The sequence below is a fragment of the Apteryx rowi genome, unplaced genomic scaffold, assembly GCF_003343035.1.
Source record: "Apteryx rowi isolate R43461 unplaced genomic scaffold, aptRow1 scaffold_225, whole genome shotgun sequence".
Lineage (NCBI taxonomy): Eukaryota > Metazoa > Chordata > Aves > Apterygiformes > Apterygidae > Apteryx > Apteryx rowi.
The window spans coordinates 94,726-118,609 of NW_020448586.1; the positions used below are offsets into that span (position 1 = coordinate 94,726).

A 23,884-nucleotide genomic window follows, 5' to 3' on the forward strand; every position below is an offset into this window, starting at 1 on the left:
CTCCGTGGGACATGCCCCCCCATGTCCCCTTCCCCTGTATCGTTGTGCCCACCTGTTCCCCCACCACGGGTTGGGGTGTCCCCTGCCCCCACGGCTCTCCGCTGTGGGCTGGGGTGGTGGCCATGTCCCTCCGCTGTGGGTCGGGGTGTTCCTCTACGCCCCCACCATGTCCGCGCAGGACAGCTTGGGGGAGCGCAGCCCCGCACGCCACGCAGGGGAGGCCGGTGGCTCGGCCGCATGCCCGAGGGGGCTGTGCGTGCCTGGCCCCACCTGCCTCCGCTCCCCAGGCATGCTGCCCCTCTGCAGCCGGCCCCAGGCGTGGGGCAGAGCCGCCCGGCAGTCCCCCGGCCTCCCGCGCGCCCCCAGCCTCCTGCTCACCCAGCGCCGTGCCTTCAGCAACAACAAGATCCTGGTGGAGCTGGACGAGGGSTCAGGTATGGTTGGTGGCACCTCTGCCAGCGTCGCCCTTGCCCCGTGGTGTGCCGCGGGGCATGGCCGTGGATCTGTAAATCCCCGTGCCCTCTTCCACGCCTGCGCCAGTGTGAGTTGAGGTGTCCCGCAGCACATGTGCCCAGCTAGGTTGTCATGGCACGCGTGGCCCTGGGCATGGGAAGCCTCCAAAGCCCCAGATGTTCCAGATGCAGCTGCTTAGGACCGTCGGAGAGAAGTGTTTGGGGATGGGACTCTCGCCAGCCGTGGGCACTGGACGTGGCTGGGTGCCATCTGCGTGCCACGTGCAAACACCAGCTGACACAGCAAGGTTGTCCCCGCCACCTTGGCTTGTCCCCCAGCGGTGGACCTCACRCCGCCGTCCCCTGCCCCTGCGTTGCCTCCCTGCGGGGTTCCTGCCCTGGGGACCTGGCGGAGTGGCAGACACTCCTTCGGTGAGCAGCTGTTGGGGATTTCTGTGTCCTGGCTGCCCGGAATAGCTGTCACGGGGCCATGTCCCTGCACCGAACGAAGGGGCCTCTCCCTAACGTTTCCCAGGGGCCTGCTTTTGGCTGCCGGGCCCCCGGGCCCGTCCTCGCACTGTCCCCAGCCTGGGTGAACAGTCCCCAGCCTGTAGTGGCAGCAGCACGGAGTATAAGCACTCRGCTCAGGGGCTTTTGAGGGCCGTTTGGGGTAGGGCAGTGCTGTTTGGGAGGGGATAAGGGGACAGAGTCCTTCCCACATGTCACCTCCAGCCAGGCAGAGTGGCGTGCTGCCTGCAGGCTCCAAAAGGCAGAGTGTTATTCCCCAGGCATGGCCACAGGGTGTTTGCAGTGACAGCAGCTGGAGTCTTGGCCTTGTCTAGCTAGCCTGGCGAGACAGGGACCTCCGGGCCTTGCCACCCCAAAGGTGGCTGGGTTTTGGGACAGCCAGCCTGGCCACCRCACTGTGCAGTGAACAGCTGGTCCACAATGAGCGAGCCGTGGCTTGCAAGCAGATCTGGTTAAAGGCAGTGCCTTGCTTTTGGGTCAGCGCTGGGGGCTCTTTGGAGAACAGCCAAATCACTAGGATTAAAAAGATACGATCTGGGGTGAGTGGGGAAGCAGGAAGGCAGATGAAATTCTCTTGGGTAAGACAGGTGAACGTGCGGGACAGGTGGTTCTGACGCCTCCGTGTTTGCCATGGCACAGGCATAGCCACAATGAAGCTTAAGAGCCCTCCCGTCAACAGCCTCAGCCTGGACTTCCTCACYGAGTTTTGCATAAGCCTGGAGAAGCTGGAGAATAACCGGGGCTGCCGGGGAGTGATCTTCACATCCGTACGTGTTGCCCTGGGATCGCRATGCAAGCTGCAGGGCGGCTTGGAAGGCGCGGGTGCCGTTCCCTTGCTTGTGCTTGGTCTCCTGGATCTCTGGTCAGAGGCACAGGAAGGCCAGGACACAGCTCTAATGAGCTCCAGAAACAGGGCTTGTGAGGGCTGTGCTCTTTCCTCCATGGCCTTTTCTAGCACAAGAACTACAACAAAGCACTGTCATTGCTCATTAAAATCAAATCTGTCCATCTACAAACTCGGCAAATCCCTAGAGATCTTTTGAACTGCCCAAAGAGAGGGGCTGGGGGAAGCCAGCATTCATTTCCAGGCATGACATGTGTACAAGGCCATGCCAGAGATGGGACACGGCAGGTTTTGTGCCGCATAACAGAGGTACCCACAGAGGGGATCTAATGATGAGAAATCACATTCTAAGTACTGGATGATCCAGTCCATGGGAATGCTGAGGAGATTGTTTCAGAACCCCAAAAGTGTCAAGTTATGTCAGCTTTCCCTTTCCTAGGGGTTGCAGACCGAGTGCTTAGAGGGTTGAAGGGTCATCACTGAGCAGTGACTCCCAGTGATGGGTTGAAGGGTCATCATTGAGCAGTGACTCCCAGTGATGTTTGTATTTTCCTAATTCCAGGCCATCCCCAAAATCTTCTCGTCTGGCCTGGACATCACCGAGATGTGTAGGAAGAGCACGGAGCACTATGCTGAGTTCTGGCGAGCTGTGCAGGAGATGTGGCTCAGGGTCTACGGCTCCAACATGGTGACAGTTGCCGCCATCAATGCAAGTTCTTTAGAGCTGCCTTTCTAGTTGCCCTGCATGGTCTGACGCTTGCTGTGGCTTGTTTGCACTGTGTGGGCAGGGACTGCCAAAAAATCAGGCTTGTCAGCGCTGAAAGAAATACTGCGTTGGGATGTCAGGGCAGCATACGTGTCTGTGGGGTTGGTGCACCAACGTGGGAATGTGGGATGTTGCAGGCTCTGCATAAGCTATACACCTTGCACAGGTGTCGTTAGCAGCACCTTAGCTGCAGTGGAGAGCTCGCCCAGCCCTCATGTCCTGCCGGCAGGGGCTCGTTCTGCTCAGCCTTGGGTGGTGCTTTGTGCAGCGAGGGCCATATCCTGGCCCAAGAACTCAGCTGGAAATCTGTCCTCCAGGTTGGAGGACAAGGMGGAGGGTTGTAGGCCAGTGTTGAAGCCCAGAGAGGTGTCGAAGGCAGAGTACTGGAGAAGCCGAGCAGCTAGGATAGAAGGAGCCCAAAGGACGTTCGTCACATGCCCACCTTCTCCTTCCTCACCGATAAGTACTGTRATGTAGGAGTTGCCCAAAGTTGCTTGGCTAACGCGTTGCCCTGCTAGCCCCAGGGCAGGAGAGCAGGTCGGGGCTGGGAAAATGCAAGAAGCAAAGAGAATGAAAAAAATTGAAGGATAAATTCTGCTAAACATATCAGAAATCTTCTTTAGTGGCTAGTTTTGGTCTGTTTCTTACAATCTTTCAAATCAGCTGAGCAGGGACTTGGGGGACATCAGCACTGTCCCTGGCAGCTCCGTCACCCTGTGTCTTCCCTATTCTGGAGGAAACAACAGGGCTGCTGGGGGTAGGATGCCAGGAAGGTTTGTAGCTAGAAAATGGGGACTGACCTGGACTCACTCTTTCCTTCCCTTTGGCAGGGATCCAGCCCAGCAGGAGGCTGTCTCCTTGCCTTGTCGTGTGACTACAGAATCATGGCCGAGAACCCCAAATTCAGCATCGGCCTGAACGAAGCACAGCTGGGCATTGTGGCTCCCTTCTGGTAGGCCAGTGTCTTTCACTTCTAAGCTCATGTGCTGAGTTCATCTTCAAGGGGTTTATTAGTCAGCTTTAACTGGTTACGGAGATGTAGTTGTATGTGACCATCCCAAGGGAGCGATCAGGTAGTCGCAGTTACACAGCCAGCTCAGCACCTCATTTGTCTGTCTTGTCCTGTCCATGTCCGAAACCCTTTTGGATTGCAGAATGATCTCACATCTTGTTTTGCAGCCTTTATCAGCAACAACCTCAGTTTCTGACTCTGCAGTCTGCTCAGAAGCTAATGCCAGGAGATCTCCATGGTCGGCTCAGTCTGAGAACATACTTTTCTGTGGGTACAGGCTACGTACCTGCAAAATCCCCTAGCTATGGAGAAGACCTCTCAAAGCATAGGAATAGTTAATATACTGAGATACAGACCTCTTGACCTTGGCTGCCTTAAGGGCCTGTAAACATACTGTTGGAGAGCAGCTTTCACTTCATGGCAAGTGGGCGCAGCTGGGACCTGTGCAGTCAGAGTAAATGGAATAGCTCTCGTTGAAAGGGCAGGGGACTCTGTTAGGGTTACACAAAAATGGCTCCGCTTGCCAGATTTTGCAAAAAGTGCGTTGCTGGCTTTGCCTCTCTGAGGTCATAGCTGCGGTTTGGAGCCCCGTGCCTGGGGAGTGTGACCAGGGCACCAAAGCAGAGGCTCTGGGGTGAGCAGGGCTCTTAGCGCTGATGTCTGGGCGCAGCTGCTGCTGGGTGTTTCTTTGCCTGACTGTGGCTCTTCCTCTCCTCTCTTCTAGGTTTAAGGACACGTTTGTGAACGTTGTGGGACACCGAGTTGCTGAACGCTCCCTTCAGCTGGGCTGCCTTCACTCTGCGCCTGAAGCCCTCAGGATTGGCCTKGTGGACGAGCTGGTGCCGGAGGAGAAGCTACAGGACAAGGCTGCAGCCGTTATCGCACAGTGGCTGGCTCTGCCCGGTAAGACAGGCACCTCCTCCCGCAGACTTCTGCGCCTTTCGAGGCAGTGATCAGCATGGAAGGAGGGATCTGCTCTTTGTGGGGAGGACAGGTGCTGAGACTGGTGCCTGGGAGCTACGTAACTGTTGCCATTTAAACTGAACGTGTCAATGGCTGGGAGGTAGGAAAGTTCAGCAGAGCAGTCCAAGCAGCCTCAGGCTAACAGAGATGTGCTCACCAGTGGACCTGGGCAGGAGGACAGRGTGTGCTGGCTGCGCAAGCTGCTTGACTGCAGTCCAGCTCACTCTGCCAGCTCTGCTGAGTCGATCTGGAGGTGCATGAATTCAAGGTAAAAACCCTGCCTGGATCTCTGGGTCTGTTGGTGGAAATGTTACCCAGCATATCATCTAACCCTGCTCTGCTGGAAGGAGAGGAAAATTGTCGTGGAGCTGAGGGAGCAGAACCGTGTCCTCTGGGAACTGGCAGGGTGTGAGTGCCCGGGTGGCTGGCCACCCCGTRTTTCAGAGGAATGGTTTGGATCAGCTCTTGGCCCTGTGCTGCCACTGAGCTGGGRATGGGGATGAGGCATTAGGATGGACAGCAAATGTGAACATCAAGTGCTTGTTTGGACTGCTCCAYGACAGGAAGCACATGATTCCTGGGGCAGGGAGAGGGCTCTCTTCTCCACACACCACAGCTAGATCTGAATTCTCCTATCCCATGYCACGTCCAAAGCTCTGCAGTGAGGTGCAACTACACATCAGCCTTTGGCTGTTTCTTCCATAGAAATCTGAATGAAACTGGGCAGAAATGGAGAGGTCCCAGGACTGTTCATGAGTGTCCTTACCTGGAAGAGGATCCCTAAACCTCTCTCTGGCCCTGCTGCCCCAGCATAAGAGTGAAAACAGTTGGTCCTTGGCCCCTGACAAGGTGGCATGTCTCTGTTCTACCCTCTCCTGGCTTCCAGGAGGCACCATGCAGATCCATCCACAGAGCCCTAAGCCAGAGCCAGCAAGAGTCTGTCTGGGTGGATCTGTCTAGAGCACACAGGTGCTGCGTAGGGAAGAGATTCTGGATTCTCAGTGTGTGTGGTAGGTCATTATCTCACCTTCACCGTTGCAGCACACTGGGAGCGCATGTGCAACATCCGTGCAACAAATTTGTGGCTGCACCACTGTGCATTGCTGTGTATGTGAAGAGATGTGTRCTCCAGCCTCCATCAGCTGAAGCAGCCGGTGCTGCTCTATCAGCATCCACGCATCAGGGCCGAATTACASTGGCTAGGAGTGTGGATCGCAAGGACAGCCCAGAAACTGCTGTTGGGATGAGCTCGAGGGGACAGTGCTGCTGGCTTTTGTACAGGATGTTTGACAGAAGCAGACTGTCTTGCCAGAGGTCAAAAGGGTTGGGTTGGGTTGGGGGAGCTTAGAGCCAGAGCAGTTTCGTGTAACAGAATTTTGTTCAGTAACTGCTGTCCTGAGCCCGGTAATGTGTATTTGGGTCTGGGCTGGGTGTGTTCTGGAGGACACAGAGAGATGGGGAGCGCACAACTCCTTGTAATTTGTCCTACTAGAGCAGTCATTTCCCCGTTGAGGGATACAGATCACAATTTATTGTATTAGAATTTATCCAGTTCAGCTTCCAGCTAGTGGGTTTGTCTTGTGCCTTTCTCTGCTGGTATAAAGAGCCCTTCAGTGTGCAGTAGCTCCCCTTCTGTGGTACTTGCACATGGTGACAGTAGCCACGAGCTGGTTGCTAACGGTGGGGCCATACGTGTTCCTCATCCTCTCTCTTCTCTCCACAGACCATGCCCGTCAGCTCACCAAGTCTATGATGAGGAAGTCGGTGCTGGACCGCCTGGTAGCTCACCGGGAGGAAGACATTCAGAACTTCATCAGCTTCATTACGAAAGAGTCCATCCAGAAGTCGCTTCACATGTATATGGAGATGCTGAAGAAGAAGAGGGGCTGAGGAGCCAGCCAGCTGAGGCCTGGTCCCAGGAGCTTGCGTGACCCTCTGAAATGCTGCAGTAGCTGTAGACTTTTACAGTGAAGCCCTCTGTACTGCCAGCGATCAGCGATGGGCTGCCTGCTCCTGTGGCCGCCCCCAGCACCCCTTCCCGTTCATACCCGTACAGTGCCTGACACCACTGCTGCCTTTCCTGAGAGCGGGGAGAGCTGTTTGCTCAGCTCACCCGAGGAACAGAAAGGGAGAGCATCTGACACCACTGTGGCCTGAGCCCGCAGGTCATGGATAGTCTCCTTCCTTTCTAGCACCAAATTGTGAAAATGAGTTTTGTCAATAAAGCCCTTTTTTGACGAGGCAGGAAATGGATGCTTCGTTTCTGAGTCTATCTCCAGTCACCGCTTCCTGGTGGCAGGGTGGCTCCCTGATGTTGGCCTGTCCCCCAGGCTCCRATTCTTGATGGGTCGGGAGGGCTCTGCCGTGAGCGATGTGGGCTGAGGAGCCTCGGCACAGCTGGTATCTGGCTGTGACCCTTCTCCAGGCTGGCCTAGGGGCAGCCAGCACGCAGGGCTTGTGGATGGGGTTGCGGTGGGCCCCTTCATGGTGACCGGTCCTGGGAGCTGGAGCTGGATCGTCGTCTGTGGCAGGTGGAGGAGCTCAGGCTGCCAGCTCCACTTCAACTGGGAAATGGTCACTGACTGCCAGGGCCTGTAGGAGGGCGAGAGGTGGGGAGGTGTGACGTGAGGGTTCGGCTAGCCCTGAGCCCCTCATGGTACTGACGGGGCAGGCAGGGTGGTGGTACCTTCCATGCAAGACCCTTCTGCCTCCCTGAGGGGGACACGATGTCCYCAGCCCCAGGGAGGTCAACACACAAGGCTCCAGTTTTGGTTCTTCTCACAGAGAGGTGCCCAGATGTGGTCTAYGCTGTGCATGAGCACTGGCAGCTTGGTGCCTGCCCTCCGAGACCTGGGCTGTTTCAGGAGCTCTGTGCTAAGTTGCTTTACAGGTGGTTGAAAATCTGCTTCGATTGCCCTAAGCCATGGAGTCCTACCCCAACATGCCTGCTCCTGCCTGCGAAAGGCCATGAAAAGGCCTTGCCCCAAGATTCTTGGCCCATATGCAGTGTTTCCCTGCAGAGACAGGCAATAATCCAAAATCACCCCTCATTTTCCCACCCATGGGCCCTTCAGCAYGCAGAGCTCCACGTTAACCAGTGGGGAGGTCTCAGGAGAGCAGGGTGCCTTACTCAAGGGGCCGCACACGTCTCTGGTGGCTTCTTGGGAGCTTGGCACTGCACAGAGGCGGATATGCAGGGGGGGCGGGCCAGATGCCCTGCAGCGGCCAGCCCGGCTTGGCGCCGGAGCAGCTTGAACTTTGGAGTTGTTATTGAACTGCAGCTGCTACGTGGCTGTGGCCCGGGGGCCTTTCTAATCCTTAATGAATGCTGGCAACCAGCAAGGTCTGGACATCTTTGCTGCACCTGGGGCTGCCCAGGGCCAGCTCAGCTTTGCTACCTGCTTGAGCTTCTGTTTACCAGCCCGGCTCACCTCCTCCTGCTCCAGCTGGAAAGCGCGCTGGAAATTGTAAACGGTAGCTGAGTTTGGCACGACGCTTCTCTTCAGCTTAGCGCCACATACCACGATCCTGGAGGGAAGCAAAGCTCGGTGGRTCCCGCTCTCGCCTCTGCTCCGTGCCTCCCCGCGTTGCTGCAGGAGAGGCATCGCTGGAGCTGCGGGCCGTGGGCTCTGCCCCATGTCCCCGTGGGGACGGGGGGCCCCAGGGCAGCAGACCGTGCAGACGGGGAAGGGGGATGCGACGCYGTCTCGGTGGTCACCTGTCATAGGCGCAGTCCGACTTCCCCACGGTCGTGTCGGCGCTGTCGGGGAGCAGCCACTTGAAGACGTTGCTGGTGCGCAGGCGGATGGAGGACCAGTCGTCTGGCCTGACGTACGAGCAGTCAGCGTTGAAGTCCCCCAGGAACATGATGTTCTGCGGAAAGGGCAGATTGGAGGGTGGGCACCAGGGGTGTTGGGCTGCTCTCTGCACCCCAATATCAGCCATCCCTTGGGGACCCCCCCATYTCTGAGCCCGGGCTTTGCCCTGGAGAGAGATGTAGCACCGAAATGCAGCAGTGGGCTGGAGACATGCCGCCACCGTGTGGTTCAGATCCCGGTTCAGATGAGCCCCAAGCTGGCACAGGTGCCACTCCTGGCCAGAGACTTGGTCTGGGTCCAAGGGGACCTCAGAGGGGCGTCTGTGTCTGTCCTTCAGCTCCACCCCCGACCCGCTGCGCCCTGCCCTGCCCTGCTCACATCGGTGCCCCACTTGTTGACGATGGCCAGGTAGACGTCGTAGAGCGCGTCGATCTCGGCCGCGGCGGCGTGCGGCGCCGAGTGCAGCGGCACCAGCACGAACTCCTCTGCCTCTGCCGGGGAGAGAGCTGTGAGCCGGCGTGGCCACGGCCCCCCGTCACCCRCCACGCCGTCGCCCCAGGGCCACCCGTGCCCATCCGGCCCAGCCAGGCGGCCCTGCCAAGGGGACCGGCCCCGGCTCTTCCCCACACTCACTCGTGTGGGGCGATGACACCCTCAGGATGAACGGCTCCCGGCTGAAGACGTCCTGGGGGTCCTTGTACTGGTAGGTGTCCACCACAGACACGACCTCCGTCCTGGCGGGCCGAGGGGACAGTGACGCTGGGGCTCCGCGTGGCCCGCGAGCGTTGCCCTCGGGGCGCTCAGCTCCGCCGTGGCCCATCCTGCCGCGGTGGCTTTGGCACCCCGAGCCCCAGCAGGTGACGCAGGGCTGTACCAGCGCCCATGTCTGCGCCCCCAGCCCTCTCCCCATCTCGCTGGCACCGCGGGGCGGCCCTGGGGTGGGCCCGCCATGGGGCYGGCCCCGTTACCTGTAGACGAAGAGGTACATCTCCTTGTAGTTCTCCCGTCCCAGGGGCCCGCTGATCTCGTAGGCGTATGGGGACATGGACACGCTGCAGAGATGAGACGCGATGGCAGGACTGTGACATGCCTGGTGTGGCACTGCCTGCCTGCTCCTGGGGTGGCCGGTCCCGTGCTCCCCCAGCCACCACAGCTTTGGGGTGGCACCAGCCGGTCCCACGCTCCCCTGGCCACCACGGCTGCGGGGTGGCACCAGCCGGTCCCCCTGTCCCCAGTCCCCAGCCCATTGCAGCCTGCCTGCGAGGTGACACGGGCTGCAGCGGCTCCAAGCCACCCTGCTGTCCCCGCCGTGCCGTGCCGTGGTGGCAGCTCAGAAACACTCGACACCTTTAAACGAGACAGCGGCAACCTCCACCCCAGCCTCAGCCCGTGCCGTCACCCAAAACTGGGTCACCTCCGCCGGCGGAGCAATTTGATCGCTGCGGTCACTCTCCGACCCYGTGCAAAGCCCGGAGCAGCCCCAGCACCCCGCAGGACCCGCGTCCCGGGGCAGAGCYRTGTCCCTGCGTCCTGCYGGCCRGTTTGGGGCAGGCYGTGGTGGGTTTGCTGGGTTTTCAAGCTGCCACCTACGGGCGACCATGAGGCCCCTGTGCCACYGGGCCAGGCCAGCGAAGGGTTCATACGGCCCCATCGCACCCCTCACCTTCCTCTTTCCAGCCTGAAGAGTCGATTTGCTTCCCGCCGGGAGCTAGTCCCCGCCTGTAATCACCTCCTTGCCCTTCCCTCCTTCCCTGCACCTCTTCCCGTTCGGCTGGTTCCCCGACTTCTCTCTAAGCCGGGAGAGAGCTGCCGGGGCCGCTCCGGCCAGCCCCGCTCCCGTCCACCTCCCYGCCTTTGGCCTGGCCGTCACCACCCCCCGGCAGCCTTGCAAACGCGGCTTAATCCAAACCCTCGCTCGCACCGATTTGCCCGGCACCCGAGCCAGACCTCCTGATGTGCGCCCCAAACCGGAGCCGCGTCTTTTCCCTRTGATTCCCGGGGACGAGCCTGGTGTTGGCGCATCCCTTGGCCGGGGCTCCTCATGCTGTTGGCTCATTTTAAAATAACGTCCAGCACTGGCTCAATCCAGCGAGGAGCTCAGGGCTGAGGCCCCCACAGGGATGCCGGTGAGTCACCTGCTCCCACCACACTCCAGGAAGGGTTTCGTATTGATTCCCAGGCTCTGGTCCGGCCTGTCTTATGGTGCTTTTAAGATTTAGCTTGCCAGAGTTTTGGTTCTTTTCAGTTTTCTGTATTTAGACGCGACTTCAGCTCTGGGAAGGGTGCTGTGCTGCTAACACCCCCCTTTTCCCCGGCGCTGCTCCCGGTGGCTTTTTTGGTAGCCAGCACCTGCCTCTGCTCTGATGCTTAAGCTCCTGGCTACCTGCAGGCATTTGGGATGCTCCTTTTGATTTCTTTTACCAAGTTTCAGCATTTTACTCCTATTCCCCTTTCTGGAAAAAAAGCACTATTCTCGTGCACTTTTTGGCTTTTATTGCTCAAGCAGCTTTGCGTTTCCTCCCTAATTCTGAAACGCAAACCCACGTGGTGTCCGGGTCGCTTGTGAGAGCTGACTTGTCTGCTCCGAGCTGAAGCTTTCTCGCTGCTCCTCCACGGGCGCAGCTCACGCCGCTCCTACGGCGTGGGTACCCTGGCCAGGGCACGATCCTTACCTCCAGCCACCAACCAAGGGACACCAGGGGACGCCAAGGGACAGGGCCACCACCCTCCCAAGCCGTGTCGCAGAGCCCCGGTCCCGCTCGTACCTGTTCAGCTGGTCCATGAGCTCGGTGACGGCGCTGAGGTCCGAGTCCCGCACCTCCTGCACCAGGGCAATCTCGTAGCGGCTGAGGATCTGCAGGGATGGGAACCGCTGCCGTGGTGAGGAGCAGCCTGGGGCTGGCTCGGGGCCACCGCGGGTGCTGGGGGGGCACTCGGGGTGGGGCCACCCCCCCCGACTGGAGACCCCGATGCCAGCACGGGGTCCAGCACCCAGTGACCTGTGCGTCCTTCAGTGGTGGGAACAGATGCCCTTGAGGAGGGCTCAGAGGGACCATGCGGTGGCCCTGCCCCGTGTCCATGCTTGTGCCCCCCAGGGCATCCCGGTACTGGGACACCGTCCCGGTCCACAGCCTCATCCCTACACGTGTCCGAGTGTTTTCCGTCTGCCCCAGCGTGTGCAGCCCGTCCCCACCGGTGGCCAYGCGTGGGCCCGGCACGGGGCATACTCACGTTGACGATGATGTCTGCAACGGTCTGGTCGGACATCTTGCTGTCACCAAACGCCTGGATGTTGAAGGAGCCGATCCGCAGCGTGGCAGCCGCGTGTGGCAGGAGGGCCACGGCCAGCAGGGACAGTGCCAGCGGCACCATGCCCATCCTGCRCGGGAGGGACGCCGAGCCGCGGGGACATGGGGATGGGAGCTGCATTCCCACGCCTCAGCCTGGGAGGTTGCTCAGGGCTTGGGAAACCGCTTCCGGCTTGGGGATAGAACAAAAAGATCTACTTAGGGCGCACAGGAGCCAGCAGCCCCCAGCACCGTCCCCAGGTCCTGTCCCCCCACGGTGCTCGCTGCCCGTGCCACCGCCAGGGTTAGGTGCACCAGGTTTGCAGGGCCCCGTCCTCAAAGAAGAGGGAAGGGACCCGTCTGGAGCCATGCAATGGATCAGCTGCCAAGCTATGAAAGACCCCAGGAGCCCTGATTCCCTGCCACCGCTTCAAGCACCAGGCAATACTCCGTAAATCACACTCGCGGTGCGGAGAGCCGAGTCCGGCCGGGCCACGCCGCTGAAGCCTGCGGAGCTGGCCCAGGCTGTTTGCCRGGTCCCTGGTCCCAGAGGGAAATAAGCTGGGGCCGGCTCAGCTCCCGCCACCGTGCTGGAGCGTGGCTGAAGGTGAGGCCGCTCCGGAGGATTAACCCTCCTCTTCCTCCCGAGCCGCTCGCTCGCTCAGGGCTCTCCCGAGTGTGGGTGGCCGAGGGGGACACCCGCTCCCAGCCATGCTGGGTCCCGCTGGGGATGAGGCCAGAGGTCTCCAGGGCCTTGGGTTTGCTCCCCTCCCAGCTCTCGTCCCCCAGGGCCATCACTGTCCGATGCAAATCCCAGCCTTCAGCACCTTCACCCCCCCACAATTTTGCAGCCTTAAATTGTCCTCTCCTGACCCACCTCTGCATTTGCTGCTCCCCAAAGCTAGGTGCCTACTGGGCTTTCTGTGCTGGGCTCGCACCCCTCAACAGTCAGGTTAAGAAAGTTAGGAAGGCACCAGCTAAGCCTAATTCCTCCAGTGTCTTGGCCAAAGCACGAGCACTGATCCACTTTCCCAGCGGTGACCATCTGCGCCGTGGAAATAGCCCCGATCTCAGCCATGCATCAGTCTCAACGCAGCTGTGAAACACCCTGCCGGGAACCCGACTCCCAAACCGAAAGTTCATCACGGGCATCCAGCCCCATCCTTACCGTGCTGAGGCGTGGAGTGAGCAGGCTGGCACGGAGCGTGGAGCAGCTCTGCTCTCCCAGCGCCTGCTCCGGTTGTTTTATTCCCGGCTGAGGTGTCAGCAAAGCAGGATGAGCTGGACACCCCTGTGGATGTTTTGGCATGGCACTCGGGTGCCTTCCTATATTGGGAAACCACCACCTACACCTTGACAGGGTGGGGCCGGTGCAACCACCTCTGAACATGAGCTGTAACGACTGCCAGGCAGGGAGGAAACCTGCCGTGTGCATCCCGGGGACATCCCGGAGGAGCCRGGAGGCCATGGGCAAGGCGGGAGCGAGAGCAAAGCAGTGAGCATGAGGCAGGCTGGGAGAACTGGCCTCCGGCACGGGGTCATCAGGGACATAAGGAGAGTGCTGGTGTCACATGCTCTTCCCCAGCACGAGCACAGACCAGCTGGCGTGGAGTTTGCTGGTCAGCTGTGGCACCGCGGCCAAGTGGGAGGCTGCAGCTGTGCTGGAGGAGCACATGGGTCTCGGGGTTGCTGCAGCTGGAGACGTTCTCCCAGCTGGGGTGGAAGGATGGAAAAGGGAGCAGGAGCAAAAAGCAGCCACCCCATGCGAGAGCCAGAGCCCCCAAGCGCCTCCCAGGGTGGAGGCAGAGGGATTTCGGACGCTGCACGCCCCAACGGGGAGCACAGCCACCCGCACGGCAGGTGCCCACCTGGCGYAGCAGCCGACCATCCCCACCAAAGGCGTTCGGCGGCGGAGTAGACCTCCCAGCCCGCTCAGCGTGGGGCTTTGTGTGTTGGCCCCTTTGGACACGTGCCCTGTCCATCCTGCGTGACGCAAGGCTGACCCTGAGGCCGCAGCGGCTGCCGGCCACGTGGCCGGAGCCTGGGCACGGCGGGCCAGGGCTGAGCGCTGCCTAACGCCCGCACCAAGGCACGCGATGCGAGCCAGGCAGCAGAAACTAATGGCCTTAATAAAGGTGATTCAGCCCTTTCCGAGCTGCTCAGTGGACGGGATAATTAGAAGGGAAATAAGGACAGGAGGAAACGGCGTGTCGTTCGGGTCAAGCAGGCTGAGCCCTCGGTGGCCCGGCGAGCCCCCACGCAACGAGCCAGCTGCAAACCCATGAAGTAGCTCTAGCGGTGGCCCGAAACAGCCCTGGTGGGCTTCCAAAACAGCTTCAGCTGTCGCCCCGGCGGTGCTCAGCCTCCACGTGAGCAGYGCAGCGGGATGGCGTCTCCCCCCGCGCAGGATCCGGCCCCCACAGTCCCAACCGGGGAGCAGGGTCCTGTCGCAGCTGAGCGCAGGAGGTGCCCAGCTGGATGTGGCCCCGGGGCCAGGGCGACGGCTCCTCTTGCCGGGGCTTGTCGGGCTCACGCACACGTAGCCAGGCTCAGCATCCTCGCGGCCCGTCATGGGATGACGCCGGGTGTCCTCAGACGCATTCGCACATTCTTGGAGGATTGCTAAACTCCCGGTTTCCACAGTCCCTGCTGGCCTAATTCCGCTTGGGAAAAGCATTTTCTCTTCCTTCCCGCATCGCCCCTTTCCCCTGGAGCTGATGTCCATGGTGCCAGGACGGAGGGGGAGATGGCTCCTATGCTGGCCGGCCTCGCCTCGCTGTGGGTGCAACTGCGGCCACCCCAGGGCTCGCCGGTGCAGCACGTTGTGGTGGGGCCTGAAAACCCAGGGGTGACGCGGATGGGCCTTGCCCTCAGCACCGGGGCTGGCTGCACCCTCGCCCGCCAGGCGCCCAGGGCAGACCCAGCCCGGGGAACGGCACCCGGCGCCTCTCCATGGCACCCCGAGGCCGGGGGGGGGACGTGCGTGGATTCGGTGGAGCTTGTGCGTGGCCCCAGGGTCGCTCCACTTCTGATCTTCTCATTGCAACATCCCCAGGCACCCGCCAGAGACGCACTGCAACAAGCCTCAAACTGCGGGGCRCGGCGGCCGCCGTGCCGGGGGGCACCCAGCCCTGCCGGGAAGCTCCCGAGCCGGGCGGGAGGCCCCGTGCCACCGCGCTGGGAGCTGACTCAYAGCCCCCATCCCACCGCCGCTGCTGCCAGCATCATCTGCCGCTCCCCGGCGAACGTCCCGGAGCTGCCAGGCTCCCACAAGGACACCGGCCCCGGTGGCTCGGGGAGATGGGGAAGGAGCCGCGCGCACCCTCCGAGGCTGAGTTGGACTGGAGCCACCCAGGCCCTTCCTTCGGCACGAGCRTCCCTCCCCGCCGGCCAGGTCACCCACAGCCCGGGGCTTGGTGACACAGGCGTGACGYGTGCCACCCCGCCAGCGCTGCCCCRGCAGCCACGTTGTCCAGCTCGCCGGGTGCTGCGCAGCCAGCGGCCGAGGCGGGCGGCTCTGGGGTGCCGGGAGGTCTCCTTCCCCCTGGAGCATCCCGTTGCTCCGCTCCCTTGTGATGCTGACGGTGCCGGGGATGCAGCTCGTTCGGGGCAGGCAGGATGGGAGGGAAGGGGGTGAACAGCAGAGAAGGGCTGGGGCACCTGTAGCAGCCCACGGCTGCCCTGGGCTGTGCCCATCACCAGGGCGCAGGGGCTGGRGGACGCCCTGCCCAGGGCAGCACGCGGCCGCCGAGCATCCACCACCCAAAGCGCCACGCACGCAAGGGGGTTTCCTTCGCAAAACGTCCTCCTGCCCTTGGGATGTCACCCCAAAATGCAGTGTGGACGCGCGCTCAGCGGCGGGGAGACGCTGAAACCAGGCCTACGGGGTGCGAGCGGTGCCACGGCCACTTGCCCCTCCGGCTGGCTCCACGGAGAGGCCGTGCGCYCGCGCGGGAGCCTGCGGGCCCACGGGCACGCGCGCGCGGGGGAGGCGTACGCAGGCGTGTGCACACGCAGGATGCGGGTAAGGCCCTGTGCGCGCGCGGGAATGCGCACGCGCGCGGCGGGGTGCTTGCACACGGGGGCACGCGTGCACACAAGCGTGCGCGCGCAGGCATGGCGTGCACACGGGAGCGCGCGTGTGCTCGGGGGGGGGGTGCGCACACGGGGCGGCGTGCAYGTGGGAGCGCTTGTGCACGTGGGACCGTGTGCCCGCGCGTGTGCCCTGCGCGTACAAGCGGCGCTGCGCGTGACCCCCCGGCGCTGCTCCCCGCCGCGTCGCCTCCACGGGGAGGCCTGGCTTTCCCTACGGCGGCACCGTGTTTAACCAGGAGCCCCGAAACTGGGAAAGCAGCTTAAAACCACGAGCTCTGGGCTGTGCTCAGCGCTGCGGCCTCGTTCGCTTGCAGATCGAGCCTGAGCAAGTCACAGCCTGAATCTCCCTCCAAAGCTGCGAGGGCTGAAAATGAGTTAGTCTTTTAATGAAAGTCGGGAGCATCCCACAACCCCAAGACCCCGGAAGATCAGCTCTTTAGGAAGACGCCTTGCAGCAGGTCATCGGGAAGGTGTAAAGCTTTGCCGGCTGTGCAGGACACTGGTGGCAGCTGCATTTTCGCAGCGCAGGCGCCTGGGCACCGCGCGTGCAGCGCCATGCACGGACACAGCGGCAGCAAGCGGAGGCAGCGCTGGGGGCATCCGGGAGGCGTGCGTGTGCCGGAGCCGTGTCGGTCGCCGTCCATGCGGGGAGGGCGTCAGCGGGCTTTAAGTGTCACCTCCACTGGGAAATGGTCACTGACGGCCAACGCCTGAATGCGGGGAAAAGCAGAGAGGTGGCTTCGCTCGGCCGGGCCGGGCATCCCTGCCACGGCTCCAAGCCCCACATTTGGGCCAGTCCCCAAAATACGTGGGCCCACGGTGCGTGTCTGCACCGGGGACGGCGGCTCCCCATTGTCCCCTCACTCACATCCTTGTACTGCAGGTGGAAAGTCTCCTGGAAGTTGTTGACGGCGGCGGAGCCGGGCTCGACGGCACCGGTCAGCGCGGAGCCGCAGGCGACGATGCTGCCGGGGCACCGGTGGGGTTAGTGCCGCGTGCCGCCCCCGTCCCGTCCCGTCCCGTCCCGTCCCCGCGCGCCGCCGCAGCACCTCACCGGTCGTAGGCGCAGTTGGTGAGCGTCACCGTGGTGTCGGCGCTGTCGGGGACGAGCCACTCGCAGGCCTCGAGGGTGCGCAGGCGGATGGCGGGCCAGGCGGACGGCGGGACGTAGGAGCAGGCGGCGTTGAAGTCGCCCAGGAAGAGGATGTCCTGCGGGGCAGTGCCGCATCGGGTCCACCGGGGTGGTCGTGGGCCCCCCGCGGAGGCCGCGCGGCCCGGGGCGAGGGCCACCGAGCCGTGACGCCGCTCGCCCCCCGTCTCCCTGAACGGACGCTCGCTGGCTCCCCGGGCCAGGCCGCGTCGGCGGCAGCCAGCGTCGCGGCACCCAGGCTCTCGCCTTGGGGCGGCCGACCTGGCGCTGGAGCAGATGAGGGGCTTGCAGGTGTTTCCTCCTGCCGACACCGCTCCAGGGCAGAAACCTCATCCTCTTCGGCCCTTTGCAGTGCACCCGCAGGGTGGGGAGAGACCTTATGGGGCAGCAATCGCTGTCCCAAAATCTTACGGGGCAGAAGGAAACCCACCTGGACCTCCCCGGCACGGACAACCAAGCCCCAGCACTGGAGCCATCGGAGCTGGCCAGGAGCTCTGCGACAGCTCCAGGACCGGCCATTGCTGGGTCGGCGTCAGCTCCGACGGCGCGAGAGGTCTCCCACGGGACGCGTCCGTCAGAGGCCGGGTGCTGGGATGTGCCGGGGCCCCACAAGCCGCGGCCCAGCTGGGAGGTGTGTGGCCTGCTGCGCTCTCCCGGGAAGGGAGCCCACGGTCTCCCACCGCGCCACCACGCTGCTTACGTTAGTTGCCCACTTGCTGATGACGTCCGTGTAGACGTCGTAGAGCGCGTCGATCTCGGCCACCGCGTTGTCGGGGTCCGCGTGCAAGGGCACCAGCACAAACTCCTCCACCTCTGCCGGAGAGGAGCTGTGAGCCCCAAGCCACCAGCGCGCTGCGCCAGGGCCTGGGAAGGGAGCAGAAACCCCCAGGGGGGCCACCATGGGCCAAAGCCCAGCAGCTGGCCAGGAAAAGCTTCCAAATGAAAAGGAAACGTTTGTTTTATGCAGCCTGCCTGTCTTCGAGGCCTGAATTTCTCTGCTGTGGGCACCTGCTTCCCTCTACGTGTGTTTGGGGTTTGCTTCTTGTTTTCCATTACTTTTTTGAAGCCTCCACGACTTTGGGAAGAAGACAGTGGKTGGAAGGGGAGATGGGTGCATGGGAGCGTGGCATAGGGAGCTGCCGTGGGGAGGCTGGGAGAGATGGCACATGGTGGGAGATGGCACATGATGGGAGAAGGCATGAGATGGGAGGTGACGTGATGGTAGATGGCACAGATGTGCTGGGTGGGAACCCAGGATCCCTGGTACCCATGGGTGGGAGAAGGCCCACAGCAGTGAATGACGCCAGCAGAGCTGGGGTTCAGGCTGATCCAGGGGTGCGAAATCTGCTCCTGACCTGGCAGGTCACACCAAGCCACAACAAGCCCAGGAGTTAGGCCTGCTCTGAGGCCGAGCACAGCTCCCAAACACTTCGTGCAGCCTTGGCGGCTGCTTCCCGCTCTGCCCAGAGGTGCCGGCAGCTCGGCAGACGCTTTCCGGCACGAGGACAGTGGTGAGTGGTGTCAACACGCTTCCAGGTGCCGGCTCTGCTTACGCGTGTGGGGCGAGGAAAACTTCACGATGAAGGGCTCCCTGCTGAAGATACCAGCCCCGCTGTTGTCATAGTAGTAGCTTTCCAGCACGGAGACCATGTCCAACCTGGGGGAGATGAGCAACACCACTCCCACTGCAGCTGGGGCACCCAAAGGTGCTCCCCACCCTGGATCACCTTTGGAAGTTGCCGGCGGGGACAACAGCCAACACCGGGGACATCAGACCCTGGCCTCACCCCTCCCCTCCTGCCAGCCCTTACCTGTAGACGAAGAGATACTGCTCCTTGTAGGTGCTCTGACCAAGGGGCTTGCTGACCAAAAAGCTGTACGGGTGCRGTGACACGCTAGGAGCAAGACATAGAGAGGTAAGGGAAGGCCCACCATGTCCTCTGGCTCCCACAGGGCTTTCTCTGGCTGAGGCCAAGCGACTCAGCAAGTTGTCCCCAGGCACAGTGGCCATCCAAACCAGAACTGCCCTGGTGCAGCAGGACATTAGCCAGGCTCTGCCATGGGGCCACATTTGCAGGCACCCACCATGCACCTATTACCAGCTCCCGTCAGGGTCACCTGTTGAGCTGGTCCATCAGCTTCTTCACAGCACTCAGGTCAGTATCCCGGACCTCCTGCACCAAGACGATGTCATACTCCGACACGATCTGGGGAGACAAGCTCAGAACCATTCGCTTGCAGCCAGGAGCTGCTCACAAGGGCACCCACAAGTGCCTGTGCCAAGCTGCAGCAGCAGCAGGAGACCTGAGAGTGCAGGAAAGGTGCTCTCCAGCGGGTTCTGGGTTTCTTCTGGCTTGTCAAGGGCAGGGGCTATGTGGTGACATGGGGCCCTCTAACACTTTTCTGCTTCCCACCCATAATCCCAGCAGCACCTCACTCGCAGGCTGCTCTGAGTGAGGACCCCTGGCAGAGTCGAGCACCACCTGTCCTCAGTCAGGGGCCAAGGCCGGAGATAGGCGGGGAGGGCAAGAATGGGTGGGTGGATGGATGGATGGGTGGGTGGACAGGTGAACATACTAATGGATGAGTGGATGGATGGATGTGGGTGAGTGGATTGACTGAGGGACAGATGGACAGTTGGGTGGATGGATAGGTGGGTAGATGACTGAGTGAATGGATGGGCGATTGGATGGGTGGGTGGATGAGTGGGTGGGTGGAAGGATAGGTGGATGGACAGACTGCCAGCAGAAAGCTGGTGTCCAAGYGCCCTGACCTAGCTGCTTCCCAGAGACCAAAGAGCAGCCAGGACTGCTCCTCTCCCTGCCAGCACTCACAGCAACGATGACATCCGCGATAGTCTTGTTGGACATCTTGCTGTCTCCAAACGTCCGGATGTTGAAGGCACCGATCTTCAGCGTGGCAGCCACGTGCAGCAGGAGAGCTGCAGCCAGCAGCGCCAGCGCCAGCTTTGCAGCCCCCATCCTGAGTGCAAAGGGGCAGGAAAGGGCTCAGCCCACAGGGCTGGCAGGGGAATTTGGCACAGATGATGAAGGTGGTTGGGGCCATTCCCACTTGCCGTACTGGTTGTGTAGGAAGGCATGATGGCCTCTGCCATGTGCAGTGGCCAAGGTCAGCTCCTCAGTGCTGGGGAGCTGGGGTACTGCGGTGCCCTTTGGAGGCCAGGTCAACCCAGCCTCGCAGACCCTCCTCCTCCTCAGTGGAGGACTCTGGAGTGGAGGGGCCAGCTCTGCTCAGGTGTGAACCCATAAGCACCCCACTGCCACCCCAAGATGTGACTGGGGCAGGATTTGGTCCCAAACAGAGCTCTGCAATGGAAGTGGTCCCTGAAGGTCACACATGAACGCTCTTCCACGTTATTTCCCACTTGTGCACTTTTTTTGCCTGTCTTCCAGGAAACCACCAACCGCCAGGAGCCCGCTCACACCATCCAGGATGGTGCACCCTCGTCCACCCATCTGGCTCCAGCCTCAGGCTGGCGACTAGAAAGCCCAGTCCTATGGGTGCCAGCCTTCCTGCTTGTCCAGCCCCTCGGCCGCGGCCTGCCAGGACGGGGTGGCTGCGTGCTGCCCCACCGCCACGCTCCCCGCAGCCGCCTCTCTTGGCTTGGGGCAGRTGGAACCAGCCTTGGACAAGTGCTCCAGGGAAAAAGGGAGCTATTGGCCCAACCGGACCCCTTCCAGCCCCAGTGCCCAGGGACTGGGGGAGACTGATGCCGAGCAGGGCTTTCCCAGGGCATCTCCCCTGCTGGAGTGAGCTCCCACGGGAGCCCCTTCCCTCTGCCTCGCCGTGGGGCTGCCGCAGCTGCAGGCAGGTCCCAGCCCTGCAGCGCCTGGTGCCCAGCACCGTTGCAGGAAAGAGCTGTGCTTTAACAGCCCCCGGCTGCCCAGCCTCCCTCTTCCCCGGCTTTCAGTCGCCGAGGTGTGAAAAGACGCGAATCCAGCACGGGAATCCGCCCCGTGTCCCAGTGCCTACGTGATGGGGACAGTGGCCACCGCAGGGGAACCTGAYGGGCTTCCCCTGCTCCCTGCGACTCCCCGGCAGCTCTCATCTCGGCGGGGAGACCCTGAAGTCCCCTGCCTTGTGCCTGTCCCCCCGCCCCGGGGCTGCACTGGGACAGAGACCCAAAACCCTGCAGCTGCCGCGCCCTGCCCCTGCCAGCATCCCGGATACCCCCCGGCACCTTCCCTGCCGGGGAGCATCCTTACCTGGTCCGGGTGAGGGTCCCCCCAACAGCGTCCCCGCACCCGCCGCGGCGCTCAGCCTTGGGGACAGACACGCTGGGGCTCGTGCCCCGAGCCTGCCTCCTCCCACCTCGGGGCAAGGCCGGGGCAGGCGCATGGGCGCACGGGCCGTATCCTGCCCCCCGGCGCTGCCCCTGCCCCTTCCTCGCCCGGGCTGGATCCCACGGGAAGCCCCCCGACGCAGCACGGCCACTCCCGCCCACGGGAAAAAGCATCAGGGAAGTATTTCGCTTGGTGCTGAGCTCCCCGGGGTAATATTTCACCAGACCCTTCCCTGACTATCGGCTTTGAACRGCGTCCAAGCACGGGCGTCCCAGGCACCGAGCTCCGCGGGGCGCGCGGGGGCACAGACGGGGCAGGGGCTCGGGCTGGCTGTTCGAAGGGGACCGAGGCCGCGTCCGGCCGCAGCTGAGCGAGCCGCACGCCGACGGCCGCTCCGACACACACGCGGAGCGCARTTGCCCTCAAAGCGCTTGAAATATAAGAACAACTAATTGATAGAACTGGGAAACAAAGCAGCTTTTGAAGGATGACCTGAGGAAGGGCTTGTTGCCTGCGGGCTTTTCTCTTCTTTCCAGGTGGAGCAGCTGGTCGGAAGAAGCACCCCATTTTCCCCACGCGCTGGCCCATCTCCTCACTTCGGTAATGCTCAAACCACAACAAATGCTACAATTTGTAACACTACAACGCTACAGTTTGGTAACGCTACAAGCTACGCAACAACAAGACGATTCCTCCAGTCTCCAGGAGGAYGTAGCAGCCCCCGTAGACCCATAGATAAGGCACAAGGCACATGTCCGCATGTGTGTACGTGCACACGGACGTGCAGGTGATCTAGTCCGCCTGCAGCCGAGGATCTGCCCTGGCGGGGCGTCTCGGCGAGAATAATCCGAGCTCCAGGGAATCACCTTGCAGCAACGAGATCTCCGTGCCTAAGAGGGAAAGGGGAGCGTGACGTACCTTTGGTGTCGTCCTTGCTCTCTGGATGAGGAAGGACGAGCTGCACCTGCATTTATGGGGAGGGATGGACTCCCTTTGCCAAGCTGTCACCCAGCCAAGGAGCGCACAAGGCCTCCGCTCCATATGGCCGTTTTCAGCAGAAGCAAAGGTTTACTCAGTGAAAAAAATAGTTCTTCCAATCGGTGCCGATAACCGTGTCTCCAGCCACAGGTCCAGCATAAGGCCAGGAAAGCACTTGGATCAATAAAAATGCCGACAAAGGCATCAATGGATCCCACAAACTACTCGAGGATAACAGGAAACTCCAAAACACCAGCGCGTCGGTCTCCCTGCCGGGAAGGCCCTTGGTCAACAGTTTTCACTGTGAGCTGCTGCCAGATGAGAAAAAAAACCTCACTCGTGGCCTGCTTGGATTTTTTTGGAAAAACGTTTATTTGGCACCAAGCCTTTCCCTTCCAGCACCCCAAACACTTTTGACAAGACAGTTTCCAGCATTCATGCCATGGCTGGGTGCAGAGGTGGCCCTGAGCCTGCCACGGACCTGGCGGTGCCACTGGGGAGGAGGACGGGGCCACAGACATCCCTGCAGGCCTGTCGGCAAGTCCTCGCCTCGCTGCGGGTGGGCTGGGAGGTGTTGCTCCTGGTGGGGCTGCCATCTGCCATGAGCCTGCCTTCAGGGCCGGGGACAAGGCCAAAAGCTGGCCCTGCAAGCCAGGAGCAGCTCTGAGCAGGGCCACATCCAAGCAGGACCCCCAGCAGGTTTGGACTTCAAATCTGAAGCTAATCAGAGTTGGGAATCCCCAAAAATCAAGATGAGAGTCAGGCAAGGGCATCCCCAGTCTCTAGCATCTGGGCAGCGCTTGGTCCCCATAGTGCAGGGTCAGGGTGGACATCTCCCTGCCCTGCAGCCTGGTCCCAAACCCTCACTGGGAGCTGGCGTTGGTCAACCAGAAAGACGTGTCCCCAGGGCAGACCTGTCCCCAAGGTGCACGGTCAGGGACCCCAGCCCCTCGTGCCACCAGGGCCGGCGGGGCAGAGGGGAGGCCCCGCAGTCACAGAGCTGTTCCCGGCCACCGCAGGGGCACGGTCCCCTCTGCCACGGGCCTCCCTCGCCGCCAGCCTCCGTCCCCATGCTCCTGTCCCCTGCCGGCCCAGCCCTGCGCCCAGACCGGCTGCCCACCCCGCGCGGCTTCCTGCACCGCTTGTCCCCTGCCCTGCGCCACCTGCCTGGATTTATGTCCCCTGCGCTGCCCGGCCTTGAAAGGCAGCTGCCAAGTTTCCCGAAAGGGCCGTGTGGGGTCTTCCYGGAGAGCAGCACTCGGCAGGGGGTGGGGGCCGAGGCCGGTGGCGTGCGGGGGCGGCGGGGGGTTCGGCCACCCTGTGCCCTTGGAGCGTCCCCCTTGGAGTGACCCGAACGGGGGGGATACAGAGGGCTGGGGGGGACGCGGGGCTGGGGGGCGCCGTGTCCCTCTCCTGCCCCATCGCCCCCCGTGCCAGGCTGGCGTGGGCACCCCAGGGCCGGGGCCATGGGTGCTTCCCGCTGCGGGGGCCGCTGGCCCATAGGTCCCCGCGTGGGGCTGCAGGTCCCAGCGGCCAGGTGAGGAGAGGGGCGCCCCTGGGTGGGGGTGAGCCGCCTGTGGGCCAGCCGCAGCACCAGGATCAGGATCAGCCCCAGCGCCAGGTCCACCACAAGGGCCCAGATTCCCCACCATCAGCCCCAGCGCCAGCACCACCACGAGGGCCCAGA

At 62.1% G+C, this 23,884-nt stretch overlaps 3 protein-coding genes across 3 annotated transcripts; 1 reads left to right on the forward strand and 2 right to left on the reverse strand.

The window, feature by feature from the left end:
- The first annotated feature begins 254 nt into the window (after window positions 1–254).
- ECI1 (enoyl-CoA delta isomerase 1) lies at window positions 255–6,814 on the forward strand. Its single transcript, XM_026065302.1, has 6 exons — window positions 255–434; window positions 1,620–1,747; window positions 2,387–2,533; window positions 3,421–3,542; window positions 4,327–4,505; window positions 6,289–6,814. The coding sequence occupies exons 1-6, from the start codon at window positions 290–292 to the stop codon at window positions 6,453–6,455; spliced, it is 888 nt and encodes a 295-aa protein (XP_025921087.1). The 5' UTR covers window positions 255–289; the 3' UTR covers window positions 6,456–6,814.
- Window positions 6,815–7,106: 292 nt separating this feature from the next.
- Window positions 7,107–11,761, reverse strand: DNASE1L2 (deoxyribonuclease 1 like 2). Its single transcript, XM_026065304.1, has 8 exons — window positions 11,615–11,761; window positions 11,149–11,237; window positions 9,352–9,435; window positions 9,017–9,117; window positions 8,762–8,874; window positions 8,284–8,438; window positions 7,997–8,093; window positions 7,107–7,157 (listed from the first exon to the last, which is right to left on the reverse strand). Exons 1-8 carry the CDS (start codon window positions 11,759–11,761, stop codon window positions 7,107–7,109), a joined length of 837 nt encoding a protein of 278 aa, XP_025921089.1.
- Window positions 11,762–16,421: 4,660 nt separating this feature from the next.
- Window positions 16,422–19,896, reverse strand: LOC112965871 (deoxyribonuclease-1-like). The gene is made up of 8 exons (XM_026065306.1): window positions 19,750–19,896; window positions 19,034–19,122; window positions 18,727–18,810; window positions 18,469–18,572; window positions 17,616–17,728; window positions 16,820–16,974; window positions 16,634–16,730; window positions 16,422–16,475 (listed from the first exon to the last, which is right to left on the reverse strand). The coding sequence occupies exons 1-8, from the start codon at window positions 19,894–19,896 to the stop codon at window positions 16,422–16,424; spliced, it is 843 nt and encodes a 280-aa protein (XP_025921091.1).
- Window positions 19,897–23,884: the final 3,988 nt, after the last annotated feature.

Bases quoted from the DNA above. Each gene is read 5' to 3' on its own strand.
- DNASE1L2 (XM_026065304.1), bottom strand. From the start codon at position 11,761: ATGGGCATGGTGCCGCTGGCACTGTCCCTGCTGGCCGTGGCCCTCCTG. The intron at 11,238-11,614 runs GTGAGTATGCCC...CCATCCCTGCAG, and splicing joins TTGCAGACATCATCGTCAAC to ATCCTCAGCCGCTACGAGAT. The intron at 8,094-8,283 runs GTGACCACCGAG...GCTTCCCTCCAG, and splicing joins TCGGACTGCGCCTATGACAG to GATCGTGGTATGTGGCGCTA.